The sequence below is a fragment of the Dasypus novemcinctus genome, chromosome 4, assembly GCF_030445035.2.
Source record: "Dasypus novemcinctus isolate mDasNov1 chromosome 4, mDasNov1.1.hap2, whole genome shotgun sequence".
NCBI lineage: Eukaryota > Metazoa > Chordata > Mammalia > Cingulata > Dasypodidae > Dasypus > Dasypus novemcinctus.
Window position 1 is genome coordinate 66,856,661 of NC_080676.1, and position 25,693 is coordinate 66,882,353.

The 25,693-nt window shown below is 36.6% G+C and overlaps 1 protein-coding gene across 3 annotated transcripts in view; it reads left to right on the forward strand.

Annotated features, from left to right (window-relative positions):
- The first annotated feature begins 685 nt into the window (after nt 1-685).
- Nucleotides 686-25,693, forward strand: part of CCDC50 (coiled-coil domain containing 50) — an 83,063-nt gene continuing 58,055 nt past the window's right edge. The window contains exon 1 of one of the 3 annotated variants that reach the window (XM_004460844.4): nt 686-1,361. In XM_004460844.4, coding sequence (XP_004460901.1) covers nt 1,313-1,361 — 49 coding nt within the window. In that variant the 5' untranslated portion in view covers nt 686-1,312. The remainder of the gene's footprint in view (nt 1,362-25,693) is intronic. The other 2 variants (XM_004460841.5, XM_058295540.2) reach the window with 2 other exon arrangements.

The window sequence follows — 25,693 nt, forward strand, 5'->3', positions numbered from 1 at the left end:
TGAGAGGATACTGAGGATAGATTCAGGAATCCAGGAGCCCCAGGAAACCTCCTCATCTCTCTCCCTTGTCTTTGCTTCAGTCTTTCATTTGACTCCACTGTCTATTACTTCTACCCCTTCTTTATGTAATAATACCAGCAAAGTATTCTTGACCCGTCTTGGTCTGGCACCCATCCCTTAGATGAATGTGTGGTGGGTGGAAGAAGAGGGTGATGGGGTGACGATAGTGGGGGATGATTTTCGATTACACATGCTTCGAATAGGAACCTGCCCTGAGGTGGGGGTAAGGGATAATTCCCCAAAGGAAGGGAGGGAGTGCTGTTGCCAGGAGATGTAGACAAGGAGGGTTGTGTGTCTATTTCCAGGAGACAGAAATGTCACAATTATGGGCTAATGTGTGACATGCTATAAGAGAGATGTCTGACACATCTTTATCACACCCATACCTAACATCACGCTTGGTAGACATAGTGCGTTTTTGATGAATATTTCAGTTCCCCCAGCTTGATGTAAACATTCTCTTCTCTAAACTGACCCGGGATTTTATCACCCATTCCCCTATCTCTAGGTTACATTAGGGGTTTTTCATGTCCATATATGGCTTCCCTCTAATCCTGGGTGCTAAAAGAGTGACTAATATGGACATACAATAAACATTCTGTAGAAATTTCATTCCCAGAACTGCAGTACAGAATGCTGACTACGCCGCTGACAGTAACGGTTCTGTTCTGGGAGATGCCTGGGGCCTTTTTGTTGAGGCCTTCAGGACATAAAGCCTTCAACTGAAGACCACCCTCCGGTGGGGTGGGGGGCCAGATCCCAAGGGCGGTGTCACAGCGGGGCCCCAGCCTCAGGCGCAAAGCCGAGTACAAAGGACACAGCTAGGAGGCAGCCGTGAGAGCAGCGCTTCGTTCTCCAGCCAGTCGGAATTGCGGTTACAGACCTGCAGCTCCCCTCCTCTCCCTCCCCCCACCCAGGCCCGCCAGCCCGCCCGCCCGGCTTTCTGTCTCCTCTCTCCCTCCGTACTGGACGGCCCGGGTCCATTTCCGGGCTTGGTCTATTTGGGGCCGGGGGCTCAGGAGCAGGTGGCTGCGGTGGGGAAGCTGCGCCGTCTGGCTCGTGCCAGGGACCGTCTCCTGCCGCCTTTGTCCCCGATCCTTACCCGGCCGTCCGGTCGGCTTCTCCTCGGGGCCTGCGCGCGCTCCCGGACTTTGCGCCGCGTCGGGCGCTGTTTCTGCGCGCTCTAGCCCCTCTCCGTGCCAGCGGCGTCCGGGAAGCGGGCGGTGGGGGGCAGCCAGGACCCTGGCCCAGCATGGCAGAAGTCAGCATCGACCAGTCCAAACTGCCGGGAGTCAAGGAAGGTAAGGGTGCGCACGGTCCCGCCCCTCCCCAGGTCTGGTTATCTCAGGGCTGGGGTCTCGTAATTTCTTCAGCGCCCCCCGCCCCGCCCCCAGTGCTGGCCTAGCCTGAAGTGAAGGGAATCGAATTTAGGTTTTGCTGTGGGACCTTGGGCAAGTCACGTTTTGAGCTTTAATTTCTTCCGTAAGGGGGTGGGGTGGGGTGAAGGTAGCACCACCCTCAGCAAGTGGTTGTGCAAATGTTCTAGTTCATGGAAAAGCGTTTAGTTAAAACTAAAGCGCTGGACAAGCGTGACCTATTAATTTTTTTAAAATCAAGGCCTTGACTACCTGGCTTGGAGACTAGGAAGTGGGGAGAGGTTGACATTCAGTTCCTTGTGGAGCCTTTGTTTTGAAACATGACTCTTTCCCCCTCCTCGCTGTGCTTTTTCTAGCCCAGTGTCTGACTGGCTGAGTTTCCTTCCTTATTCAAGGTTTAAAAGTTAGTTTCGGCATTGCCCTGCCAGGCAGACAGGAAGCCACTCTAAGCATTTTCTTACAAAAAGCAGTGAGCCAGGGAAGCTGGAGATTGTTGACCTTGATTTTTAATAGTGCCCTGTACTGAAGTCCAGGAAAATAAAGATTTATTAGTACTAGCCTGGTCTTCCCTTGTCTTTATCAGCTGCCCCAAGACCTAGGTTGCTGAACCACCTTAACCTTTAGTTACCTACCTTTGGCTTTTCTCTGGCCCTAGAAGACTTAGAAGTTCTACAGTGCTATCAGGGCTTACAACTGCAGCCTTTGTTGTGCGTCTCATTTGTTTCACTTGAATACTGTGGCTTGAGGTGTCTTGGGAAAGTGAAGTTGAAAACAAGAATCTTTGCTCTCTTGGAACTGGGTGTTTGTCACCTTGATTGGATTCCGACGATTTTGTGGGTACTCTGGCCAATCCAGAAATCCCAAGAAAATAAGTAAATGATGCTTGATTGTCATTTATTCCTAGAGTTCCTCACACTGGGAAACAGTGAGGATTGTATGTAGAATCCTTAGTGGGGCTGGGTCTCCTATTGTTCTTCAAGGGTGTTATAGCTGAGGCCTGCGATTTTATCAGTTTTCAATCCCACTTTTCCTAGACTGGCTTTGGTGATGATGCCGTCTTTCACATGTAAATATAGTTTTCAAATCACTCAAGACTTTCCAGCTCCAGTGATAAGAAAGGTAAATCATCACTTTGAGAGATTGTCTGGCTGTACCTCCCTTTTTGGTTATGAGCTCAGTGTGTGTGTGTGTGTGTGTGTGTGTGTGTCTCTAGAGAAAAAGTCATCTTTGTGTAGTGTGTAGTACTTCTTTCGAGTGAATGGTGAGTAGAACACTGGAGTATTTATTATATAGTGCTGTGATTTTACCTAGTCCCCCTATCGGTGTCAGTGAACTGAAAAACTCACTTTCTGTATATGCATTTATGTTACCCTTAGGTCTTTTGACTTCTTACCAAGATAGGAATGATTTATCTAGTGTATTCTTTCTCAAAAAGTTGCACAAAAACTTCCTATCTCAAAATGCAAGATTTTTCCAATCCTGAACTTTAGAATTTAACACATTTGAATTGGCTCCCATTTTGCCTAATATGGTGTTTGGCAATCAAGCTTACATAAACTGTTGAAGTGGTAAGGAAATTTAGTGTGACTCTTTCATATATCTTCATTAAGTCAGAATTAAATAAATATTTATTGATTTTTGAATCAGTAAAATCAAAATCAAATTTTTGTTAGAAATTGTTGAGACTATCATTGTTTATTGTAAGCATCTGACTTTTCTGTTTCCAAAATCGTCGGAGGAAATGATGCATAATATTAGGAACTTGCTAATAGTAATGAAGGTTTTGGTCTGGGAAGTATTCAAGTCTAATATAAAGTGTATCTTTTAGACATTGATTCAAAAGAATAAAATGCTGGTGCCCATGATCTAGGTAAAACAGACATTGATATGCACAAACATTGAAACTATTCTTAATACTGAAAATCAATTAAGATTGAGAAGGTTTAATAATTTGTTTAAGGTTCTGGCACAGATTTTTGAGCCCCAGTTTTTAAATCCCTATATCTGTTTTCCTCCTTTACTCTTTTTAATCTGAACCTTTGGTGGGCTTATTTATAATTATAATTTGGTATCATGGGGGTAGATTCCAATAGAGATTGAGAATATTAATGCAGTCAGTATCTGCCCCTTTGAACTGACATTTCTTTAGGGGGCTGGGGGTGCCTTGTGACCTTTATTGTGAACATCTAAACAAAGGTCATGGGTAATTGTTGACATCAGGGAAAAGGGATATTTGACAATCTTTTCTAAGTTAAAATCCAATGTATGCTTACTTAGTTTTAAGGAGGTTAAAGTTCTTCATCCTCTGGAGAGACTTCCCGTCTTTTTCCCTCCCCCAACCCCATCTCCACACCCTATCCCTGGACTATGGCAGTCTTTTTTAATACATCATGGGAAATCTTTCTTTAAAATAGGAGACAAAGGGAGACTTTTGAGTTCATTTGTAGGTAAGAAGAATTGTAAACTAAATGTCAACATGTACATTATTATTTCTGATTAGCATTTGGAACATTTGCATACTTTTAAAATTGAAAATACTGTTGCAGTGTTCATGAATAATTTTATTCCTTCAAAACATTTAAGGTTTTATGCGGTAAGATTTGAAATAATCCCCAGTCATTTTGTTATCAGTAGATATATAACTGAAATGTGACATGCACAGGCAGGTTCCAACAATATTACAAAAGTGCATTAGTTCAGAATTCAGAACTTGGAATATGCTTTTCTGAAAATGAACTCTTGTAATCAGTTGACATATCTTAGATTTTTTGTCAATTTTAGCTTCTTTACTGAGTCTTTCTGAAACAGCAGTCAAGATGACTCACTTACCCTTTTTGTACTCAGCAGTCAGATTCTCATATCATTACTTATTTTTAATTGCCCCCTCATCACTGTAATCTTATCCTGTTTCCTCATTGAGCAGAGATTTCATACTATCATAATGTTTTGGTCTGAGACTATTGCCCTGTCCTTCAAAATAATTTCTGTACCATTTATCAATTACTTATCAATTTCTTAAACATTAAAACTTTTCCACTTTTAGTCACTTAACATTTACATTCTAACCCTCCCATCTTTTACAAGTGCCTACCTTCTTTCTTTCCTTACAGCAGTTACCCAAATTTCATTTTTATATATTCTCAGTATTCTTTAGATCGAAAGTTATATGCTATCCAAAGTTAGTTAACTTTGTATGTATGTGTGTGTGTATGTTTCACATCTGAAATCAGTGGCCCCAAGAGTGATTTATTTTTTGAAGTATAGGTAGCTAGCATGTCTGAGAGCAAATACTTTTTCTTTAGTAAAATATAAAATTTAATACATGTTCAGAAATATCTGTAAAAGGAAACATAGGTAGAAAGTGTTAATGCATTTAGATCCAGGAGACTCCAAGGTTGTTTTGATGGCATAAATCCTTAACCTTAAAGGGGAAAGATACAAAATTGTTTCTGGTGGAATAAGTTAACCAAATAACCCCAGAGACCTAAAACTTTTCCCATCTAAAGTGACTGCAGTGTTTGCGAAATGCACATTATCTGGCTTCAGGGCAAATTCATTGTCCCTTTTCTTCAAAATTCAACAGCAGTTGGTTTTTGTGCTTTAGTGCAACCATGACTGGATCTCATTGAGATTTGTGTCTTATTTAGCTTTCTTTACCCTCATATGGCTTCATTTCATTCACATAGCCGCCAAATATTAGGTACGTATTTGAATGCATTAATGAATGAATTAATGAATGAATGAAGACATTATTAGATGCTCTGTTTTGTTTCAGGAAACCAAAGCAAATGGCGTAATTATTTCATATTCCTTCTCCTTAGAGTACACACTCTTAAAAGGCAGAAAGAACACCTTTAACTATGTGTATCGCATTTCAGAATTTCAGAACGCCAACATGAAGCTTATAAAAATGTTACTGTTTTTTGTTTTTTTTTTGCTTATTTTTTGTACATGCCTCTTGTATACAGCATTAATCCAACATAGGGATACGTAACATAGAAAGTGAAAAAAAGTAATTCCATAATCTGCCTTCTGGCCTTGGAGCTGCTCATTAAGGATAGAATTTTAGTAAAAACATTTCTAAAATGATGTTTTGAGGTTTCTGTTTTTACTTGAATCATAGGTTTAATTTTTTTCTTAAGTGCAAAGCAAAATCACACAATTTGGGACCTGAAAGGAATCTTAGATACAGATTTTCTTTTTTTAATTTATTGTTTCTCTGCTATGTGACATATGAGGGTAGTTCCACAAGAAAAATGTCCTGTCGTTTGTGGACATCATCTTGTTTACTGTGCTAGAAAGGCAGTTGTGTGTGGAGTACAAAGAGTTTTAAAGAGCTGTCTAAATTCATATGTGTAACAAAAATGCCTGTCACATAAGTGGAGAAAATAAAACTTTTCAGCTTATTGCTATACACAGGCATACAGTAATTTCTTGAATAAATGTTTGTTTTTTTCCAAATGGATGTGGCCATTATTTGTAAACTAAAATTTCTCTTAAAAAGCTTTTCTGAAATCATTAAATATCTTTTTCAGCTGCCAGGTACTTAAAGGACAATTTCTCCCATGTGGAAAATTGTAGTTAATTGATATTTTGTATAGGGATCTCAAAATAGAAAACCTTTAAAAAACCACTGATCTAGGCCAACCCAACCTCCTTTCCAGATGAAAATCTGAGGGTCAGAGATGAGGTGTAAATGAGTTATACAGAACCACTGAGTCTCAACAGTTAGGCACTGGCACACTTTGGGCTCTCAAATTAGAGCATTTTAGAACTGTGAATATTCACAATTCATTCTACCCTCCTCCTTTCTTTTCCTCCCTCCCCTACTTCCTCCTGTTCTCTGTCTCCCTTTTCCCCTTCCTTCTTCCTCCTTTCATTTTTTCTCCTCCCTCTCTGCCCTCCTGTTTCTTTTCCTGTTTTTTTAAATTGTTCTGTAGATACATAAGATTCATTCCTGATGTGTTTCAATAATAAGGTCATGTGCTTAAAACAGTAGAATGGAAAGAAAGAATGACAAAACAATTGTGCAGAGATTTTTCTGGTTATTTTAGGGATAATGTTTGGTGTGGATGCTAATGCGTTAACAAAAGTTTATTTTATTCTTTAATGAAAAGCATTTTTTTAGGTATTAGTTTTGATTCAGCAAATGAATTTTTTTGCAAGCTACAGGAAGTCAGCACTCCTGTCTGAATGTTCTCTACCTGAAAAATAACATGCAAAAAGTGTGTTTCTTCCATGGTATACCCCTAGCCTAAAAGGACTAATGTTTAAAAGCTTAACGACTTTTGAGATGAAACATGTTAGGGAAATAAACTCAAAAGAAAACTATAGGCCCTTATTTTCCCTCAGTTATTATTAGGGATGTTGCAGTTTTTATTGAGCTAAATGAATTTTATCACAGTTGCAGAAGACAATATGATATTCTGCTGCTTATAAAGAGATCAGATTTTATTTGTATATATATATATTTATATATTCCATTAAATTTAAGAAAACCCTATTTGAAATCCCACTTCTTTAAATACAGATGTGTATTTTTAAATGAACCATCCTTACCCATAGGAAAAAAATAAAACCTTTTCTATATTTGCAATCTCAGAGGTAGACCCTGGAAGTGCCATCAAATTAATATTTTTGACTGATGACCCATTTAAGGGTGTCCTGTGCGTTAAAAATGCAAAATTAGGATACCCTAGATCTTGGATAAAACCTACAAAGGATAATTGATTTTTATATTCGGAAGGATCTTGGAGATTTAGATCAATTCCCAGATATTTGAATTAAGAAACAGCACAACTTCATAGGTAAAAAAAAAAAAAAAAGGAGGAGACCATGGGGCACTGACTAAAAACTTCCCAGATATTACTTTAAAGGTAAGAATATGACAAAAATTAATGACTTTTTGCCAGTGTTTCATAAAAAGTAATAAATTAACATATTTGTGTGTACACAGGATTATTAGTTGATAACCATACACTGTCATAAAAATATTGAAAACTTTGTAACATGTGTTTTTTTTTTTTAGTTTATTTTTTTTGTTTAGAGTCAGGTTCATTGAAGTATAATTTATGTAGAATAAAGTTTATCCTGTTTTGTTTAACAGTTCTGAGTTTTGACAAATGTGTATAGTCTTGTAACCACCACAGCCATCAAGATAGAGAACAATTACATAACCCCTAAAATTCTTCAATCTCTTCCCTCCCACATGTTCTGCCCCTGGTAGCCACTGATTTATTTTCTGCCTCTATAGTTTTGCCTTTTCAAAAATGTCATATAAATGGGATCATACAGTAAGTGTTTTTTTTTTAGTCTGACTACTTTTCTCTTAGCCTGAAGTATTTGGTATTAGGCTGTTGTCTGTATCAGTAAATTTGTTGCTTTCGTGCTGAGGCTTATTCCATTGTGGCTGCAGAGTGTGCTTACCCATTCACTGAAGAACATTCGGTTTGTTTTCAGTGTAGGCAGTTATAAATAGAATCACTGTAAATATTTGCATACAGGTTTGGGGGTGTGTGTGTGAACATAAGTTTTCATTTCTCCTGGGTACGTACCTATGGTGGGATTGCTGGGTTATATAGTAAATAATGTTGTTTAATTTTATAAGAAGCTGCCAAACGTTTTCAAAGTGACTATACCATTTTACAGTTCTACTGACAATGCATGGGTTTTAATTGCTCCACAGCTTTTCTAGCATTAGGTATTGCTTGGATATTTGTCTTTTTTTTTTTTTTTCCTTTTTTTTCTAGTTTTACTGGGTATGTAATGGCCTCTCATGTGGATTTGATTTGAATTTCCTTTATGACGAATGATGTTGAGCCTATTGTCATGTGTTTATTTGCCATCTTTTTTGAAGTGTTTGTTTTAAACTTTGTCCCTTTTAAAAAAATAGTTGTCTTATTATTGGGTTTCAAGAGTTATTTATGTATTCTGGATGTATAAGTCAGTCATTTTTAAATGTTGCTCAATATCAGAATGATGTGGGGAGCTTTATTATAAACACATTCTTACCCATACTTACTAGCAAACATCTTTTGGGGATAGTCCTAGAACTCTGTAGCTTTTACAAGTGGATTACACACTTGGGACTTATACAGTGGTTATTTAGAAACTACTGACTGAGAACACTGTGGTCACCTTAATGCAGGGACTCTCCCCTACTCCAATTTCTTAGAAATGAGTTAAAGAATGAGCAGCTTCTTTTTTCCCTCTAGTATTGAAATTTGTTACTTTAAGAAGAAAGGTCTACAAACTACAGCCTGTGGACCACCTGCACCTGTCCGTTGCCTGATTTTGTATGGTAGGGGGGCAAAGAATAGTTTTTACATTTTTTAATGGTTGACAAAAAAATCAAAAGAATAATGTTTTGTGACGTGAAAATTATTTGAAATTCAAATTTCATAGTCCATAAATATACTTTCTTGGAACATATCCATGCATATTTATTTACATAGTTTTTGTGGCTGCTTTCATGCTGCAAAGGCCAAGGTAAATAAATGTGACAAAGACTATGGTGTGCAAAATTTAAAATATTTTTCAGGGTGTTTTTCAGGAAAAGTTTGCTGTCACCCACTTCTTTTGCAACCATTTTGGCTGAGACTTTAAAAAGAATTCTTCATTCAGCCTTTTTTTTTTGGAAATTCTAGGCATCATCACACCAATTATCATACCTTTGCTATAATGTAATGGTGCCCTCAGGGACTGTTGTTGATTTAGCTTTTACTCTAAAAGTGACAGCATATTTTATTACTTCTATAGTGACTTTTAAAAGCATATACTTATATTTTGACTTTTGGTTTTCTTTTTTTTTTTTTCAAGAAAAAATTTCTAGGCATTTAAAAATTAATTAATTAGGTGGAAATCTTATGTAAAATAAAAGTATGCCATCAGCCAACTCTGAGTGAGAATCGGTGGGACTTTCTTGAGTAAAGTGCATGAGTGTCCAACAATTTAACTGTTTAAAAATAATTGCTTTTTTTTTTTCTTAATTACTGGCTCTGTTCAAAATTTGTTTTTGACCTTTGCATGAATTAAGTGTCCGTTGATCTTCTTGGAAACTTGCATAGAAGTACCTAGGCTGATTTACCAAAAACTCTGAAGGCTTGGTGTGATAAGCATTTCAAGTTTTGCTATAGCTCCTCAGTGACAAATACCAGGGAAGTCTCCCCTGGACTTTTTTTGCTTTTGTTTTTCTAATGAGTCAGTTTTCCTTTAACTTTACTCTAGGACTTTTAACTGCATATAGTAAAAGTGTAAATAACTTATTAGGATACCATTTCTTGTTTTCACTGCTTCATCAACAATCAAATTTGTTTTGCTTCTTATTGACTATAGAGGAGTCCATGATTTATTCCCTGCCCCCTCCCCAAGATTTTTTTTTAAGAAGGTACCAGAGATTGAATCCAGGCCCTTGTACATGGGAAGCAGTTACTCAACCCCTGAGCTACATCTGCTCACCAGTGAGAGTTGTTTTTTTAATTTGTTTGTTTGTTTTGTTTTTAGGAGGTACCAGTGGTTGAACCTGGGACCTCTTACATGGGAAGTAGGCGCTCAACCACTTGGGCTACATCCGCTCCCCACAAGATTTACTTTTAGTAAGCATTGCAATCACTAACTTTTGTATACCACCTTTTCACCAAATGCCTTAAACTATTAACCTTTTCTTTCATGTTTTGAAGTTGTATATAACTATAAAATATTAGGGTTGGCAAATATCATAAAAAACTCCCTGCTGTATAGATGGGAAATCCGAAGCAGAGAGAGAGAAAGAAGGAACTCTTAAGATCCTTGTTCCTAGACTCTTCTTCCCATCTGCATAACCTATAACCTAATGTCTAGGCCAGCAGCTATTTTGGAAAGAGCTGTTTATTCTCAATGTCTGTATTTGTCTTCAAAAGTTTTCCTATCCTGTCAGTGATTGCTGGATTGTAACTTGCCATGTATGCTTCTATTTTTTTCCCAGGTTTCTATGGTCACACCTCATTATTTCGAATTGGGCTTTAATGTATCCACAAAGCATTTCTCCTTTTCTTTTGCTTTTGTAGTTATCCCATTTAAAGCTTCACAGAGCTTTTGGCCATGTACATTGGAGGGAAAAGACTGGAGGTAAAGAAAAATGGTTATGGAGTTTTCGATAAATTCCTGTTTATTGTATGTTTAACCTACCCTGAATTCTGGGAAGTTGGTTTCAATGGCATTCAAGCTCACCACACTAGATCTTGTTAGAAAACTTTTTCTGATGTTATAAATTTCAAGTTTTCATTGGTACTTAAAACTTAAGGGGTACCTCATTTCCATAGACTGTCCTGATGTTCTTAATTTTTCTATTTCATAATTGACTATTTAAAGAAACCTGAAATCTGCTCCATAGAATGTGGGAGAAATCATTGGGGTTTCACTTAGTTATGCATATTTGGTTTATCAAGCTATTTTTATTTAGTTAGTTTTCTTTCTGTTCCCATTTTATGGGTTTCCCTATGTATTTCTGTAAATCACAGATAACAGATGTTGAGCACATTCATACAATTGAAGGGAGTTCAGAAATGCACAAATTTCAAATTCCTACCTAATCATCAGTATGTAATATAATTAGCATTTTCTTGCATTTTTAAATAGAAGTGTCTATAGAAGGCTACTTTTTTGCCCTGTATGTTACTGCTATGCATCAGTTCATTAAGTGAGCTCCTTCCAGATTTAGCTTTTCTAGCATTGGCTCTTGTTTACTGATACAGTAAATAATTATCCAAATTGAAATTCAGTTTGGATATCAATGATTGATTTCAGAGGAAGGTACCTTGAACTTAGACTTGTAAGAACTGGATTCACCTCTCCTCTTTACCACTTAAAAGCTGTATGGGCTCAGAAAAAGCACTCAGTTTTCTAAGCTCCAATTTCCTTTTACATGGCACATGAGGTAGCAGAGAGAGTTAACTAAGAAATGAATGTGAAAACATTTTGTAAACTCAGTGGTATACATTCAGTCTCTTGATGATGTTGCTATTCCACACCATCATTCCTGTGAGGCCTAACCCTGATCCTTTGTCTGGTGTATCCTTCTCGACTGTTTAAGCATAGCCTATTCCTGCCTTTCTTTCCAGGCCTAACTCAAATGCTGATTCTCTGTTAAATTTATCCTGCTTCTTTCCTGTGTATCTTTTCAACCTCTTTGACGTATTCATTTCATTGAGATCCAAGCCTCAAGCCATGTATTGACCTGCTAGTTCCCTCAAAAGGAAAATGGTAGCTAATTTATTTCAACAGTTCTTGGGGTCCTTATACATAGGAGATGCTCCAGAAAACTAGCTAGAATATCTATGAACTTGTGCTCAGGGGGCAAACTGACCATAACTAATTGATCTAATGACACTGGAATAAGAGCTATGATCATTTGCCTAAATTCCTGGGGTTGTGAAGATGGGACTAGGAGCAAGTCATTTTACTTTTTATTGTATCTCTTGAATTTCTATCAGAGGCTTATTGGTATCGAGATCAACTCAAGGCCTAAAAACAATTAGTCTCTTTTGTAGCAGTGATCTTACCTGTTTAGTTACATGCACATTTTCTGAGATGATGTAGTATCATTTTATTGTTATTAACAGAGGATCTATTTTGTTTCTTAGATGGAATTGGATTCCAATCAGAATTTTTATGTATACTATATTCTCCTTTACTTCTACTTTTAGTTAAAGGGGGAGGAGGTGTTTACAAAGTTTCAAATAAATACATAAAAATAACAAGTATTTTTTAAGTTCTTGATTGTAAGAAGATAACTAAAGAATCTAAAAGCTTTTGGCTGGAAACTAAAAAGATGAATGTATAGATTGCAAACTTGGAATGGTGTATAATGAAAAGAGAGGGAAAAACTTGAGCAAAAGAGTCAGCTCAAGAGATTTTGCTTTTGGGATGGACGGAAATGGTTTCTTAAATAAAAATATATATTCAATAGCCATCATTTATAGAATGCTCGTTCTTGAATGTTCAAGGTCAGTTTCATGTGGGTTGTGTTCACTACTATATTTCAGTGCCTGAAATAGCTCATACAAGTGCCCAAACATTTTTTTGAATGAATAAATTTATTACGTTCATGCTTGATAAAGACTATATGATCAGCAAAATAAAAAGAATCATTGTTCTCACCCAGTTTTTTCTTTGGGTTTAATTCATACTTATTTTAAAATGGCTTTCTGAATTAGGACACATTATTTAGTCTCTTTCAGCTTCATATGGTATATTTAGATGTTAACAGTGCTTTAAAAACATAACAATCCTATGAAAACAAATTTATGTTTTTACGTAGGTATTATATCAATTTTTTTTTAATGACCAAAGTAAATTCTGATTCTTTATGAAATAAGTGAGGCAAGAGAAGTCTTTATAGCAGAAAGGTGTTTGGTTAGCTTGACTTCCTGTTTATAGATCTAGGCTGCTCCTGATTTTCTTTCACTTCCTCTGTGGCGAACTGTATTATAATAAAGTATGCTGTAGAGTATACTGAAGCCAGTTGCAGTAGCAACACATAGAGAAGTCTAGGGCATTTTGAACACATTCTAGTTGAACTTAAAATTTGGGTGATCTTGGAGAAGACTTTGGAACATAAAAAGTCTTAGCTTTCCCAAACGGTACTCTGATCATCTAGTCTCAGGAAAACCTTTTAGTAAATGGCACATTCCACATTTGTAATCATTGGACAGTTGGTTACTGATAACATGATCTTATTTTACCCTGATACCTCGGGTTCTGTGAGCATTGATAGAGCCTACCTTTTTTATAAAGCATCAGATTGGATGAAAGGTTATTTTAAGATTTACTGGTGTTAAAGCTATTATTCAGTTGGATAAAAGCAGATGTTTATCATTTTGTATGATATAAACAATAAAAGCAAGAACAACAGCAAAGAAAATGTATTTGGTGCAGGGAAAAGTTAGCACATCAGATATCTTATTGGATAGACTTCATATAGCCTGTGATTGTCACATTTTTAGATGATGTGTTTGTATCTGAGAGAAATGTCTGTGATTTACATGGAATCAACTATATTTCATTCCACTATATAATATCTAAGATGGATGACTTCTCAAAGATAATATAGACTGTGCCTTTACAGGTCAGATCATTGAAACTCTGACTTGGAAAGTGATTGTTAAAGGTCACATGGTAAGCTGCTGACAGAACCAGGACTAAAATTCTGACAGTTTTTTGGACTTCAGAACAGGGCTCTTTGTACCTCAGAGAGGTATCTTATGTGCTGTAGTAAAGACATTATATGTCTATAACCTGGGCAAGAAATAGCCACATTTCATGAAGATGCCGAAATATCTTGTGGTTTTGGCAGAAAGCTTTTACTAGAGTAATTCTACAACCGACAGGAAACTCCATCTATTTTTAGTAGATGAAACATTTTAATTTACATGTTAATTTGTTGGTTAAATTTTAACTACCCTCCTATTATTCTTAATGGTGATACTTGGATGATTTTTCTAATTCAGTAAACTATAAACACATAACCTTCACATATAATTCTACTTGCTTTCTAATCCTGGGCATTCAACTGAAAAAAGTTGGAAGTGACTGAACTTATTAAACATTATAGACATACTGATTTCCCCTTAACCCAGGCCCTCAGTATATATGGGAAACATCTTCTCCCTCACTTGGACCTATGAGATTAGAAAAAAATTATAGAAATGCAGTTGCTTGTATTGTAATTCCTTTCCAGGGAACATTTCCAAAGATTCATAAGCGGAAGTAATGATGGCATATTTTAGTTTAGATTCTATACTGGAAAAGTGACTAGCTCAATGTTAACCTGTGACTTAGTGGAACCTGACTGGAAGAAATACTTAAGAGAGAAAATAACTAATTGTAAGAATTCATTGACTCTGATGCTGCTGCTGATTATAATTTTCATTGAACTTTTTCTTATTGAGTGGCAGACACTCTTTCCCTTCGCGTATACCTTATCTCATTTAGTCCTCAGAATATTTATGCTCGTTTTACAGATGAGAAACCTGAAGCCCAAAGAATTAAATAATCTTATCCAAGGTCTTTTAGCCTGTAAGTGACAGAAGCAGTATTTGAGTTCTGATCTGCATGGCTTCAAAGTTGTGTTTTGCCTTCTCCAAAATACTCTTTTAAATGTTAGACAAAATCCTCAAGAGAGCCATGTTGCCACTTTATGTATACCCTGTTTAGTTTTTGATTATTGAAGAGTTATTAAGAAATGTCAGCTTTTTAACTGAAATTTACCACTGTGGTAGTCAGTTTCAGTTTTTGCTTCTCTTTTCTCATAGTACTAGCTGAGATTCCAGCCTTCTTTGGGAGTAGAAAATGGGTTAACCATCCAAAGCTCACTCCTAACTTAAGTACTACTATGGTGAAAACAAATTTCCTCTGGGGTTGGGGTGTGGGTTTAGGAATCCTTTTCTGATGAACTGCATAGGAAACCAAAGTCCTTGACCCACCTATTCTTAAAATCTCTGATCCACAGCCTGTTACTACCTTAGGAATTTTTTGGTCCACCTTTGAAACACAGGCTAACTTCCTCTAATTTATTATTGGGTCATCTTATTTTATATAAAGTAAATGTATAGGGGATGAATTCTAATTTCAATGTAAGCCTACTTATACTATAATTAGCAAAGTAAATCTCCTGATCTTCTGGGAGTGGTGATTTGAAACATTTCTCTGTATTGTCTAGAAAACTGAGTTGATTCTAGGACTGTACCCATGATTTCCAGTTATCTTTTAGAAAAATAAATTTCTTCTCAGTGAATGTGACTTACTACTGAGCATATAATGGCCTATCAGTGTAGAATTGACTGTCAAGATTTATCCTTTTTTTTTTCTGCTTATGCTTTTTGATTTGCACAGTCCAATTCCTGGAAATATGTGTAGAATTCTCATAAGTTGTTCCTAGAATGAAATTGTGAGTGTTACAATTTGCTTTATGGAAGCAAGATTCCAAGAGATTATTTCTACCAGGTCTACTTATCATATTACCTTTATCACTGAAATAATATTTGGGAATTTTGGGTATTGCTTTCATAGTTGAAATTAAAATGAATTTCTAATCCTAAGAGAAAAAAATTGCTAGCTAAAGTATCTGCCTGCAAAAAAGAAGTAGAATATGGGAATATCTGATTCAAGGATGAATGGAATTTGCAGTAGTTCATACTTAAGGAAACTTGTCATATGAAACCAGTAAACCAAAATGGTTTTCTTCTCCTGGTGTAAACTAGTACTTAAGTTGGGCTGGATGTGATCTTTTGGGTTTTAATGGGCATGACTGGGTTTATCCTACTGAGGTTTAAAGAAATGGGTGGCTTTTCTTTCTAGGCTAAGGCAAACAGAGGACTGCCAAACCATTTGAGGGTTTGTTTAAGTGCCAAGAAAAGTGCCATTCAAATAGTGGAACAACTGAAGGTTGGAGTTTCTTAAAAGATATGTGGAATCAAAATACTATCTGGAATTCTTAGTGAAAAATAGCTTTTTACCCTGCAGTGCTAAAGAACTTACAATAAGTATTATTATCATTACTCTCATTTTATAGGTGAGCAAATGTTAACTGATGTTAAATAGCTTGTTGAAGATGATTCAACTAATGAGTGGAAAATCCAAGATTAGAGCTAGGTTTGCCTGACTCCACGTTGAGTACTTTTAGTTATACCATACTGCTTCCTTGTACAATACATATTCACCTAGTATTTCATGGAGTCAGGGTTCTGTGCAGTGTGCTATAGAAAATACTATAGTAGAGTGTCCTCTTTTTTTAAGTGTAATTTTGATAGTCATCTCTTTATTTTAATTATGAAATCCATTTAAAAATAAACTGACATATGAAAGCAGCAGGAGTGTTTCCTTTTTATCTTTTTAATCATTTTCATGATATTAAGCTAAATTACTTATTTACCTTCTGTGTATGTTCAAATATTCCTGAATGTTCTAAATCAGAACACCAGTATGAAATAGAATTTTTCTTTAAGGAAGTCACTGAGAGCAGAGTAAATGTAAGAGATTGCTCCTTAGATGCGATCAATTTATTTTTTCAAGAATATTTGAATTTCAGAAATACACATAAATTCACACTCACATACATCTACTAATCAGAAACTAAGGCTCTTTAGTAAGTGTTTGGTAAGTAGTAGATATCTGGTTGGTTTTTTCAGTTTTAGTTATATTTGTCAGAATTGAATTCTTTTATTATATTGGATTCTGGTTCACTTTGCAAGCAGAGATTTGTTCATTTTGTCTCTATAGTTGAGTCTGCACGGTGGTTGGTTGATGAATGTAGGATGACTCTTGACCTTTTCACCCTCCTGAGGTTAGCAAAACTACTATCAGTTTAGGAAGCGTAGGAGTAATGTCAGTATACAAGCACTTTGAAGATAAATCACTGGCTCACACAAGACCAGTAATAGTTCAAAACTCTTGATTGTCCATGCTGGCAAAGTGACTTACCTGTCTTGATTAAAACATGAGTGAGCGTGCACTCACACACACATACATATGTATACAAACGCACATCCATACTTACGTACATTGTTAAAACAGTTTTAAATGCTGCTGAGCCTAAGTTCAGGTTTTGCGAATGGTCCAGTAATCTAAGTTTCTCCTATTCTACCTATCACATGCTGATTATTGCCTAGAACAATGTTGTCCAATAGAACTTTTGTGATAATGGAAATATCTTATAATCCTCACTGTCTAAATGATAGCCATCAGTCCCCTGTGGCGATTGAGAACTTGAAATGTGGCTGATAAGACTGAGAAACTGAATTGTTAAATATAGATTTTAATTAATTTAAATTTAAATAGCTACATGTCACTAGTGATTACCATATTAGGCCATACAGGACTGGAGTTCACTTAGTCTTAGACCAGCCTTGTCTTTACTCTTCGTATATCATGTGGGAAAAAAAAGAAATTTTGTGATCATTGAGGACAGAATTATGATGGATCAATAAAAGATACAGAACGTCATCCTCTTTAAGGAAAAATGTTCTAATATTTCCTACATATAACTATGCACCAGGTAGGATGTACATTACTTGAGATTTCATAAAGAGGCTTAGTGACCACTTGGTAGGGATGCAAGAACTGAACCCAAATTATCAATTTTATGGAGACTCAGATGAAAAGACCTCTAGGCCGAACTCATTTTTAGATTTTTTTTTTTTAAATATTTATTTATTTAATTCCCCCCCCCCCCCCAGTTGTCTCTTCTGCACTTTCTTTCCTGCTGGGCACCTCTCCTTACGGGTGCACTCCTTGCGCGTGGGGCTCCCCTACGCCGGGGACACCTGTGCATGGCACAGCACTCCTTGCGCGCATCAGCACTGCGCGTGGGCCAACTCCACACGGGTCAAGGAGGCCCGGGGTTGGAACCGCGGACCTCCCATGTGGTAGACGGACGCCCCAACCACTGGGCCAAGTCCATTTTCCCTCATTTTTAGATTATAGGATGTTTCTTGGAACAAAGGAAGCTCAACCTAAGTGATTTGTGTTAATATTTGCATCTTAGAATAACAAGGTCTGAGGCAACTTTTCTTGGGTAACTTGTTTTGTAACCACCAACACAAAATAGTTTTGGCTTCAAAGCACCAATCTATAAAGTTGTTGCCCTCTAGCACAGGAAACTTGTAAGGTTGTGTGTGTGTGTGTGTTTGTGTATGTGTGGGTGTGTTTATCATTTATGGCAGCTTGTCAGGTACTTCCTTATGGAAGTCCTACCCTCTTAGCAGTTCTACCAGTATGAGTGAAAATTTCTGTTTCTACCCTGCAGCCTTTTTTTCCTTACTTTTTTTTTTCTGTGTTTCCTTCACCCTGTCAGATGGAAATTTCTGACTCAGCCATTTTCTGTCTTCCAATAAATTACCCAGTTACTCTGTGGTCTCTGATAATAATGTAGATGGTCAGTGATATTAAAGTAGTACTTTTGATTTAAGGACTTGTAATATCTCAGCATTTTCAGAACCCACTTGCCTGCATTCTGGTGTGTCAGTGGTTAGCTATATTTACTTGCCAAACAAGTGGTTTGGGTCACTGGGGTTTTAATTTAACTCTGAATTTGGAGAGTTAGAAAAAAAATAACTTAGAAACTTACATCAGAGTAAGACTGAAACAATTGTTTTTCTTTTTAAAATACCTCTGTTCATTGTCAGTCCGGAGTGTTTTGGAGGTGTCTATGTGCTTGTGTATGTGCGCACATTTAAAACTCATTCTCACACTTTCCTGTAAAACTATTGATGATGTCCATTATATAATTTAGTGCTTCCTATTTATTTTATGACACGGTAACTGAACTTACTTTCATATAATACTAGGTTGAGCCTTTCTCTCCTGGTGAAGAACTGACATTTCTGTTTTTTTATGAGAACTGAACAACTTCTCTTAAGTCTTTTCTTGATTTGGTTATCAGAAAGATCAGATACAAATTTGGGGCCTTATATAGATCTTGGTTTTTAGCATTTTTTTCCTTCTTAAAAACAACAAAACTTTTTTCTATAACCTTTTATTCTTTAAAAAAAATAAACTATGAATAAATTGAATCAATAAAACATTGCTGCTGCAACTCACTTTTTTCTCAGTAAATATTTGTTGCTTCACTATTTAGATGTTTAAATTAGATTAAAAACATATGTTTTTGTTATAAAATATGACAAAAGATTATAAATAATAGATTTTTGATAAATATATTTATGATAGATATCTATGATAGATACATTGGAAAATATAGAAATATTTGAAAAGGAAAATTAGTTTCATTGTAATGCTATAGTACATAATCATTGTTAGGGTTTTGATATTTTTCCTTTCCAATATTTTCTAAATTAGAATTTTAGTTAAAATTTCAAGTATTGCAACTATTGTCAGATTATATTGTAGAGAGGCTCGCAAGATAGGCTGTGTGGCCTTTGCCCATAGCATGGAAAGTAACTTGAAGACTTGACCTGTGCATTACCCTATGTGTTGTGCATATGGATGGTCATCTAAGGGTTTACAAAATAGGAGACTTCAAAGTACCATTAGTTTATACAAAACTCCCATATGCTCTGGAGAAGGTGATAGTGAAGGCTAGAACCAAGACTGATGGATAATCACTACACTATAAGTTGGCAAATTTTGTTCCCTAAAGACCATTTTACCTATAGCTATGTAAAGAGGGTTATGTTGCTTGAAAGTAAGGGGGTTTTATGTGACTGAGATATTTAAGAAGAGTCCAAATGATTGTGTGGACAGGATAAGGCTACATCAGACAACTACTAAAACCCTTTCTGATAATCAGTGTCTACAATTTTAAGAAAGTGATGAATTGGTCAGTACCTTTTTATGATAAGTGACTAACATTTAGAAATATATGAGAGGTATCTGGAGAACCTGACCTATCATCTAGAACCTTTATTCTTCTCGGAGATATTCCCTTAGGGTTAAAGACTTTGATACTCTTAAAGACAGTTTGGTATTCTAACCAAGATGGTGACTTTAGGAGATGATACATTTGTAGAACTTTACGGAGGATGCTGAGTTATGATATTGTAGTTCCCAAAAATATAGCTTTTTATCTTTTTGTAATGTTTATTGCAGGGTAGTTAATCCTGAAAAAGTCTTTTCCGGTCTAGGAATTCTCAAGATTTCTCTCTCTTTTTTTTTTTTTTTTTTTCCATTGTCTTCTGTCAAACGTGACCTATTTTCTATTCACCTTACACTTAATTTATTAAAATTTTCTAACTCGCAAGACTGTTTTCAAGGTACCCAGCTTGTAAGAACCTGAGCCAGTTTCCTCTTTGTTCCAGATTCTGCAAATTTCTACCAGCACCTCCAGCATACATCACCTTCTTTGCTTCAAGATGCTATATGCATATACCCAAGCAGATTTACCCATTAACTGTTTGTGGAAAGGAGGGAACCTGAGGAGAATGATGACTCTGAAATAATGCAGTTTTTACAAACAGTTATTTGGAAACTACTGTCCCAGGCACTGGACTAATCAGGGTCTGGAATGTATACTGGGGAAACAGATGAGTAAAGTTAATTATAATGCAATCAGTACTACAGTACCATCATATTTACTACATGTTACAAGATCACACACGCAAAAAAACTACAGGTAAATCTCCTTGGGTGCATGCAAATGAGTCAGTTGTGGTGGTTTTGGTTACATGTTATATGGGATTGGATTTATAGAGAAGGAGGTAACATTTGAAGGTTGCTTATTAATTTTTTTTTTTAAGATTTATGTATTTTCCCCCTTGCCTTTCCCCTTCCCCCGCCCTGCTGTTTTTGCTGTCTGTGTCCATTTCCTGGGATCTTCTGTATCTATTTCTCTTTTTGTCTTCTCATTTTTATCCTCTAGGATTCACAGGGTTTCAATCCTGGGGACCTCTGATGTGGAGAGAGCTTCGCTGTCAGCTGCACCACCTCAGTTCCTGGTTTCTCCTGCACTTCACCTTGACTCTTCCCTTCATGTCTATTTCGTCGTGTCATTATCTTGCTGCGTAACTCGCTTGTGTGGGCACTGGCTCACTGCGCGGGCACTGGTCTTGCTGCAGGGGCACTCGCACAGGCACTCAGCTTGCCACACGGGCACTTGGCTTACCGTGTGGGCACTCGCACAGACACTCGGCACACCACGTGGGCACTGGCTCACTGTGCAGGCACGCTTTTCTCTTTTTCTTTTTCACCAGGAGGTCCCAGGGATCAAACCCCGGTCCTCCCATATGGTAGGTGGGAGCCCTATCACCTGAGCCACATTTGCTTCCCTGCTTATTAATTTTCTAGTTGGCGGAGGGTATAGAAGGGGTGCTTCAAGCTGATAGAACATGATCCTACACCCCAACCCCAACCCATGCAATGGTGATCATACTTCGTTCAGACTTGTAAGGCTTTCCCACTCCATGTTCCACACTCACACCAACCAACTAACTACAACATAACCAAAACCAATAACCATAAAAAATTCCCAAACATTTAAAACTTTGGTTAATGATACTTGGTGCTTCAGTTAATCATTTGCATGCACATGTGAAATGAAAGTCTTTGTCTTTCACAAAGGAATTACAGAAATCTCCAGCACTTTGTGGGAAGTTTAGTAAGGGGAAAAATTATACAAAGGTTAATAACTGTAGAAAGATGGACCTGATTTAATTATATTGTCTGGTCAGAAGGACCATCTTTCTCCCAGACCTATGTAATAACTATGGCATATTGGAAAGAGTAGGAGCTTTAGAGACTTAATGAGAAAAGTAGCCGTGCCGTTGAATACATGGACTAAGAACAAAGTAAATGAGGGTAGAACACATGTGCTGTTTAGCATCAGCCAAAATTAGGTGTCACTGCCCTTACTCTGTTGAACTGCATTCAGATTTTATTAATTTCAGTGCACTGGAAATTTGGGGGACACTAAAAGACAGAGAAGGATCAAAGTATTCAGTTACCTTTATTCCCTAATACATTAATTATTTAAACATTACTTAGATATTATTCTCATTGTTTTCAGCCTTCTGCCTATAAGTGGGAAATTTCAATTGTCAGAGTGATTAGCGATTCAGAGCTGGTGACCTTTGTGCATTTTGGGGTTCATAAATTGGGGCAGGTGGTTAGGAGAATGTCTGCAGTCTGCATTGACCACTGAAGGTGGTGACGTTGGTGTCATTTTGGTTCCTTTATATAAACTTTGCTGGGGTGAGAAGGTAGAGGATTTGGCATTAGGATATGATTTATTTACAGACTTCCTGCATCCTGTTTCTCTTCTATTTGGACAATTTTATTAGAACTTTGAACAAAGGGGAGAAGCTCTACATTAATAGACTAGGAAGGAGACATTCCTTCTTTTGGGCAGCAAAAAAGGTATGGGGTTTTACATATGCTATTATTTTTTAATTAAAATTGTCTTTACTATTTCAATTAACAACAAATTCGTCTTATATTTATTAATATTCTCTTTTCCCAAAGGGAGGAAAACTTACTGAATGATGTTGGATGGAATGGGAGGAGGTCGAGTTAGATTCCAAGTGGAGATTTTCCTTGAAATTTCCCATAGCACTAACTGCCTCATAGGATTTTTATTATTTGCTAAATGGGATAGTGAATATAGATGCAATTTAATACCTATGAAACACTGTAAATGAAAAGAGCTTTTTATTGCCATTGTTTTTCAGAAGTGAAACTGTGATTGCTAGAGGCCTGTTCTTGGGAGATGAGACAAAGGTAAACTGTGTCTCATCTTTACTGCTCCAGCTTCTGAACGCATGTACCACTGTTAATCTTAACCTAAATTTAATTTATTCTTCTATTTCAAAGAACCCAATTCACATATGTCTTATTTTAATTAGCATTTAATGATACTCTTCTTTCCTGATATAATGTAATAAACATTTATTTCTTACAGGAATTCTTTGAATAGAAGCATTTGGGGCCAGAAGATCTGGGTTTGATTTCCAATCCACTTGCTTATTTGTTGGGTGATTTTGGTCAAACCACTTAACTTCCCTGAGCTTTAGTTTTCTCATGAATTAAAATCAGGGTGTTGATAAAACCTGTACCTTCAGGTGGTTAGGAGGAATAAATATGAAAGTGCCTTGTGATATACACGGTGCTATACAAATGTCAGTTGTGACTACCTGTCATTACCAAACTTTTGCAAGAAAAATGTGTCTCTGGGACATTTTCCTTGTTTATAGAAGGGGTTTTTGTGTTAGAGAACAAAGGAATGCAAACATAATCCCTGCTCTCAAAGCAAATGAGTGTGTATTCCATGTGCTACTAACAGCATTTATACAAAAACAGGACAATTCACAAAATTCCACCTACATAAATGGCTCTACAGATACACAGGAAAAAGTCTGTAGTTATTATTAATCAGATATTTTTATGTGGGTGGAAGCTTATAAAAATTGAGTCATAGGAATTGTGTTTTCAGAAGGAGTTGAGGTGTGGGTAAGAGAATGATAGGGAATGCATTCCTGACTGCTAGTTTGCATAGAGTTAACTGGGAAAGAGTTGGCCATGTGCCTGTTATTTGGATTATGTATGAGAGTGACATGCTGCCATTCTTTAGGGCAGGAAATTCTAGATTTGGTTGTAATGGGGTGATTATATGATGTGTACTCATTCTACCAATTTGACTGGTGTGAAGAAGGGGAATTCTTGCTAACAAGAGCACAATTTAATTTTTATTTACAATTTTTAAATTCTTGAACAGAATTAGTTTAGCAAAATTTTCTCCAAGTTTTTTTTTTTCTCACCAGTCCTGCCGATATAAATACAGGCTAAGTCCTTGATACTTGGCTAAAATTTGAGAATTTGCTCATTTAGTGGAAGAATAAACAAATTCCTGCTACCATGGAAAGGGAGGGAATTTGTGTGTGGGGGTAGTGGTGGTGGTGGTTGTGGGGCATTTCCATTTGTTCATGAAAAAAAGATAAGGAGATCCAAAGATACTCTTATCCATCACTTCCAAACTTGAATCACCTGTCTGAAACATATTAAAAAACTTTGTTTTAAGAAGGTCTTATTTCTCAGTGAGGAAAAGAGATAATCAGCTTTAAACTGAACTTTCTAAAATAATCTTAAATATGTTTATGTAAAATAACTAGTCGTTTAATTCTCCCTGTCTGTATTGGTGGGAAGCTGAGGTGGTCTTAATCTGATACTTCTAATGCTCTTAATGGCTAAGAAAACCCTTTTTGAAATACTATTTTAGAACTCTGAATTTGTTTTCATTGGGCCAGAATTTTAGGGGATATTCAAATCAGTGATGTTCAATTTTCTTGTTCCCTTTAAATGCTGATGATTAGGGCATGAAGATCTAACTTCTCTTTTCCTTGTAATTGCGAAGTGGAAAGAAGATGAAGGTGTTTTCTGCGAAAAAGGAATAGGTAGTGCTGTAACTGAAGTACATGGAAAACTCCACCATTATCAGTAGGGGGATGAGAGGAGGATGTGTCTGGGGTTAGAGGGGTAAAGTTAGCAAGCAGATGTACCTGAAAAAAGATGTATGAGGATAAATAATAAGCATAAAGAAGATAACCATGGGAAGCAGATGTTAGAAGAGGAAAAGAAAAGGTATGGATGAACTGCTCTGTGCTTTTCTGGACTTTGTGAATACACTGATAACTTGGTATATCTGAAAGGGATGGCTTGGATTATTTTTGAGCATGTAGGGAGTCCCTAGGGACACAGCTACTCCTCTGGTCATACTGCTTTACTTTCATCTTTTTATACTTCTCCCTTTTTCTTTCTTGTCTCATTACACTGAAGGGTTAGGAGGAAAAATTTAATATCATTAAAAAAGAAGAGCAATAATTCTTTAGTTAGTATTTGGTACTTGGGTTGGATGTCAGGGCTTTCAGTTTTCTCCAAAAGAAGTTATTATTACATAAGCAAAAGGAGTATGAAATCTTTAGGACTTTACTTTTCTATCTATCAAAGAACTAACATTGAATTCTGATTTAGGAGTAGTAGGTTCTGGCAGTAAGTACACTACCTGTTGAAATTTCAGTTTCCCCATCAGTAAAATGAGGGCCTTAAACTAAACATTCTTCAAGATCCTTTTTAGTAAAATAATAACAACAACATTGGTAATTGTAATAATAATACAATAAAGCAACAACATAATTGTTTTTTTTAATGTGGAATCTTGAATGTCTTGTTCTTTTGATTTAACAGTTTGCTCATTTTTAAGAGATGGAGGATGGTAGGATGGTAGTAGGTAGCAAATTTTCCTTCATGCATATCATATAAGCTGTGTATCAGGAATGCCTGTGGAAGAAAGAGTCAGCTGCTCAGCATGGCACATAGGGCCTTTCAAAGCTATCTTATCTTTTGTTAATATTCCCTTTGGACCCTCTGTACTTCCGGTATACAGAAAGAACTCCAGAGCAGTCTATTCAGGGGTTGTTGTTTTTTTCTTTTGTCATAATTGGTTCCAGTACCAAGAATGCTTACCACGCTGCATTTGGGAATTTTGACCCATCCTTTGACATCTGTTTCATATGGTCACTACTTTGTTTCTTGACACTCTTTGCCCAGTTCAGCTATAATCCTTACCCCTACCCCCAATGCATATCAAACATAACTGCTCCAATGTTTCTGTCCTCAGAGGACTTTCTGTAGGTATTTGACATTCATCAAATTATATTATCCTTATTTATCTTTCTTTTACCTCTACTTTCTTGAGGACTTGGAAATGTTTCATTTGTTCTGAAATAGAGCTAAGTAAATGTTTGTTTAAAAAATGAATGTTCACTAGATGGACTCCT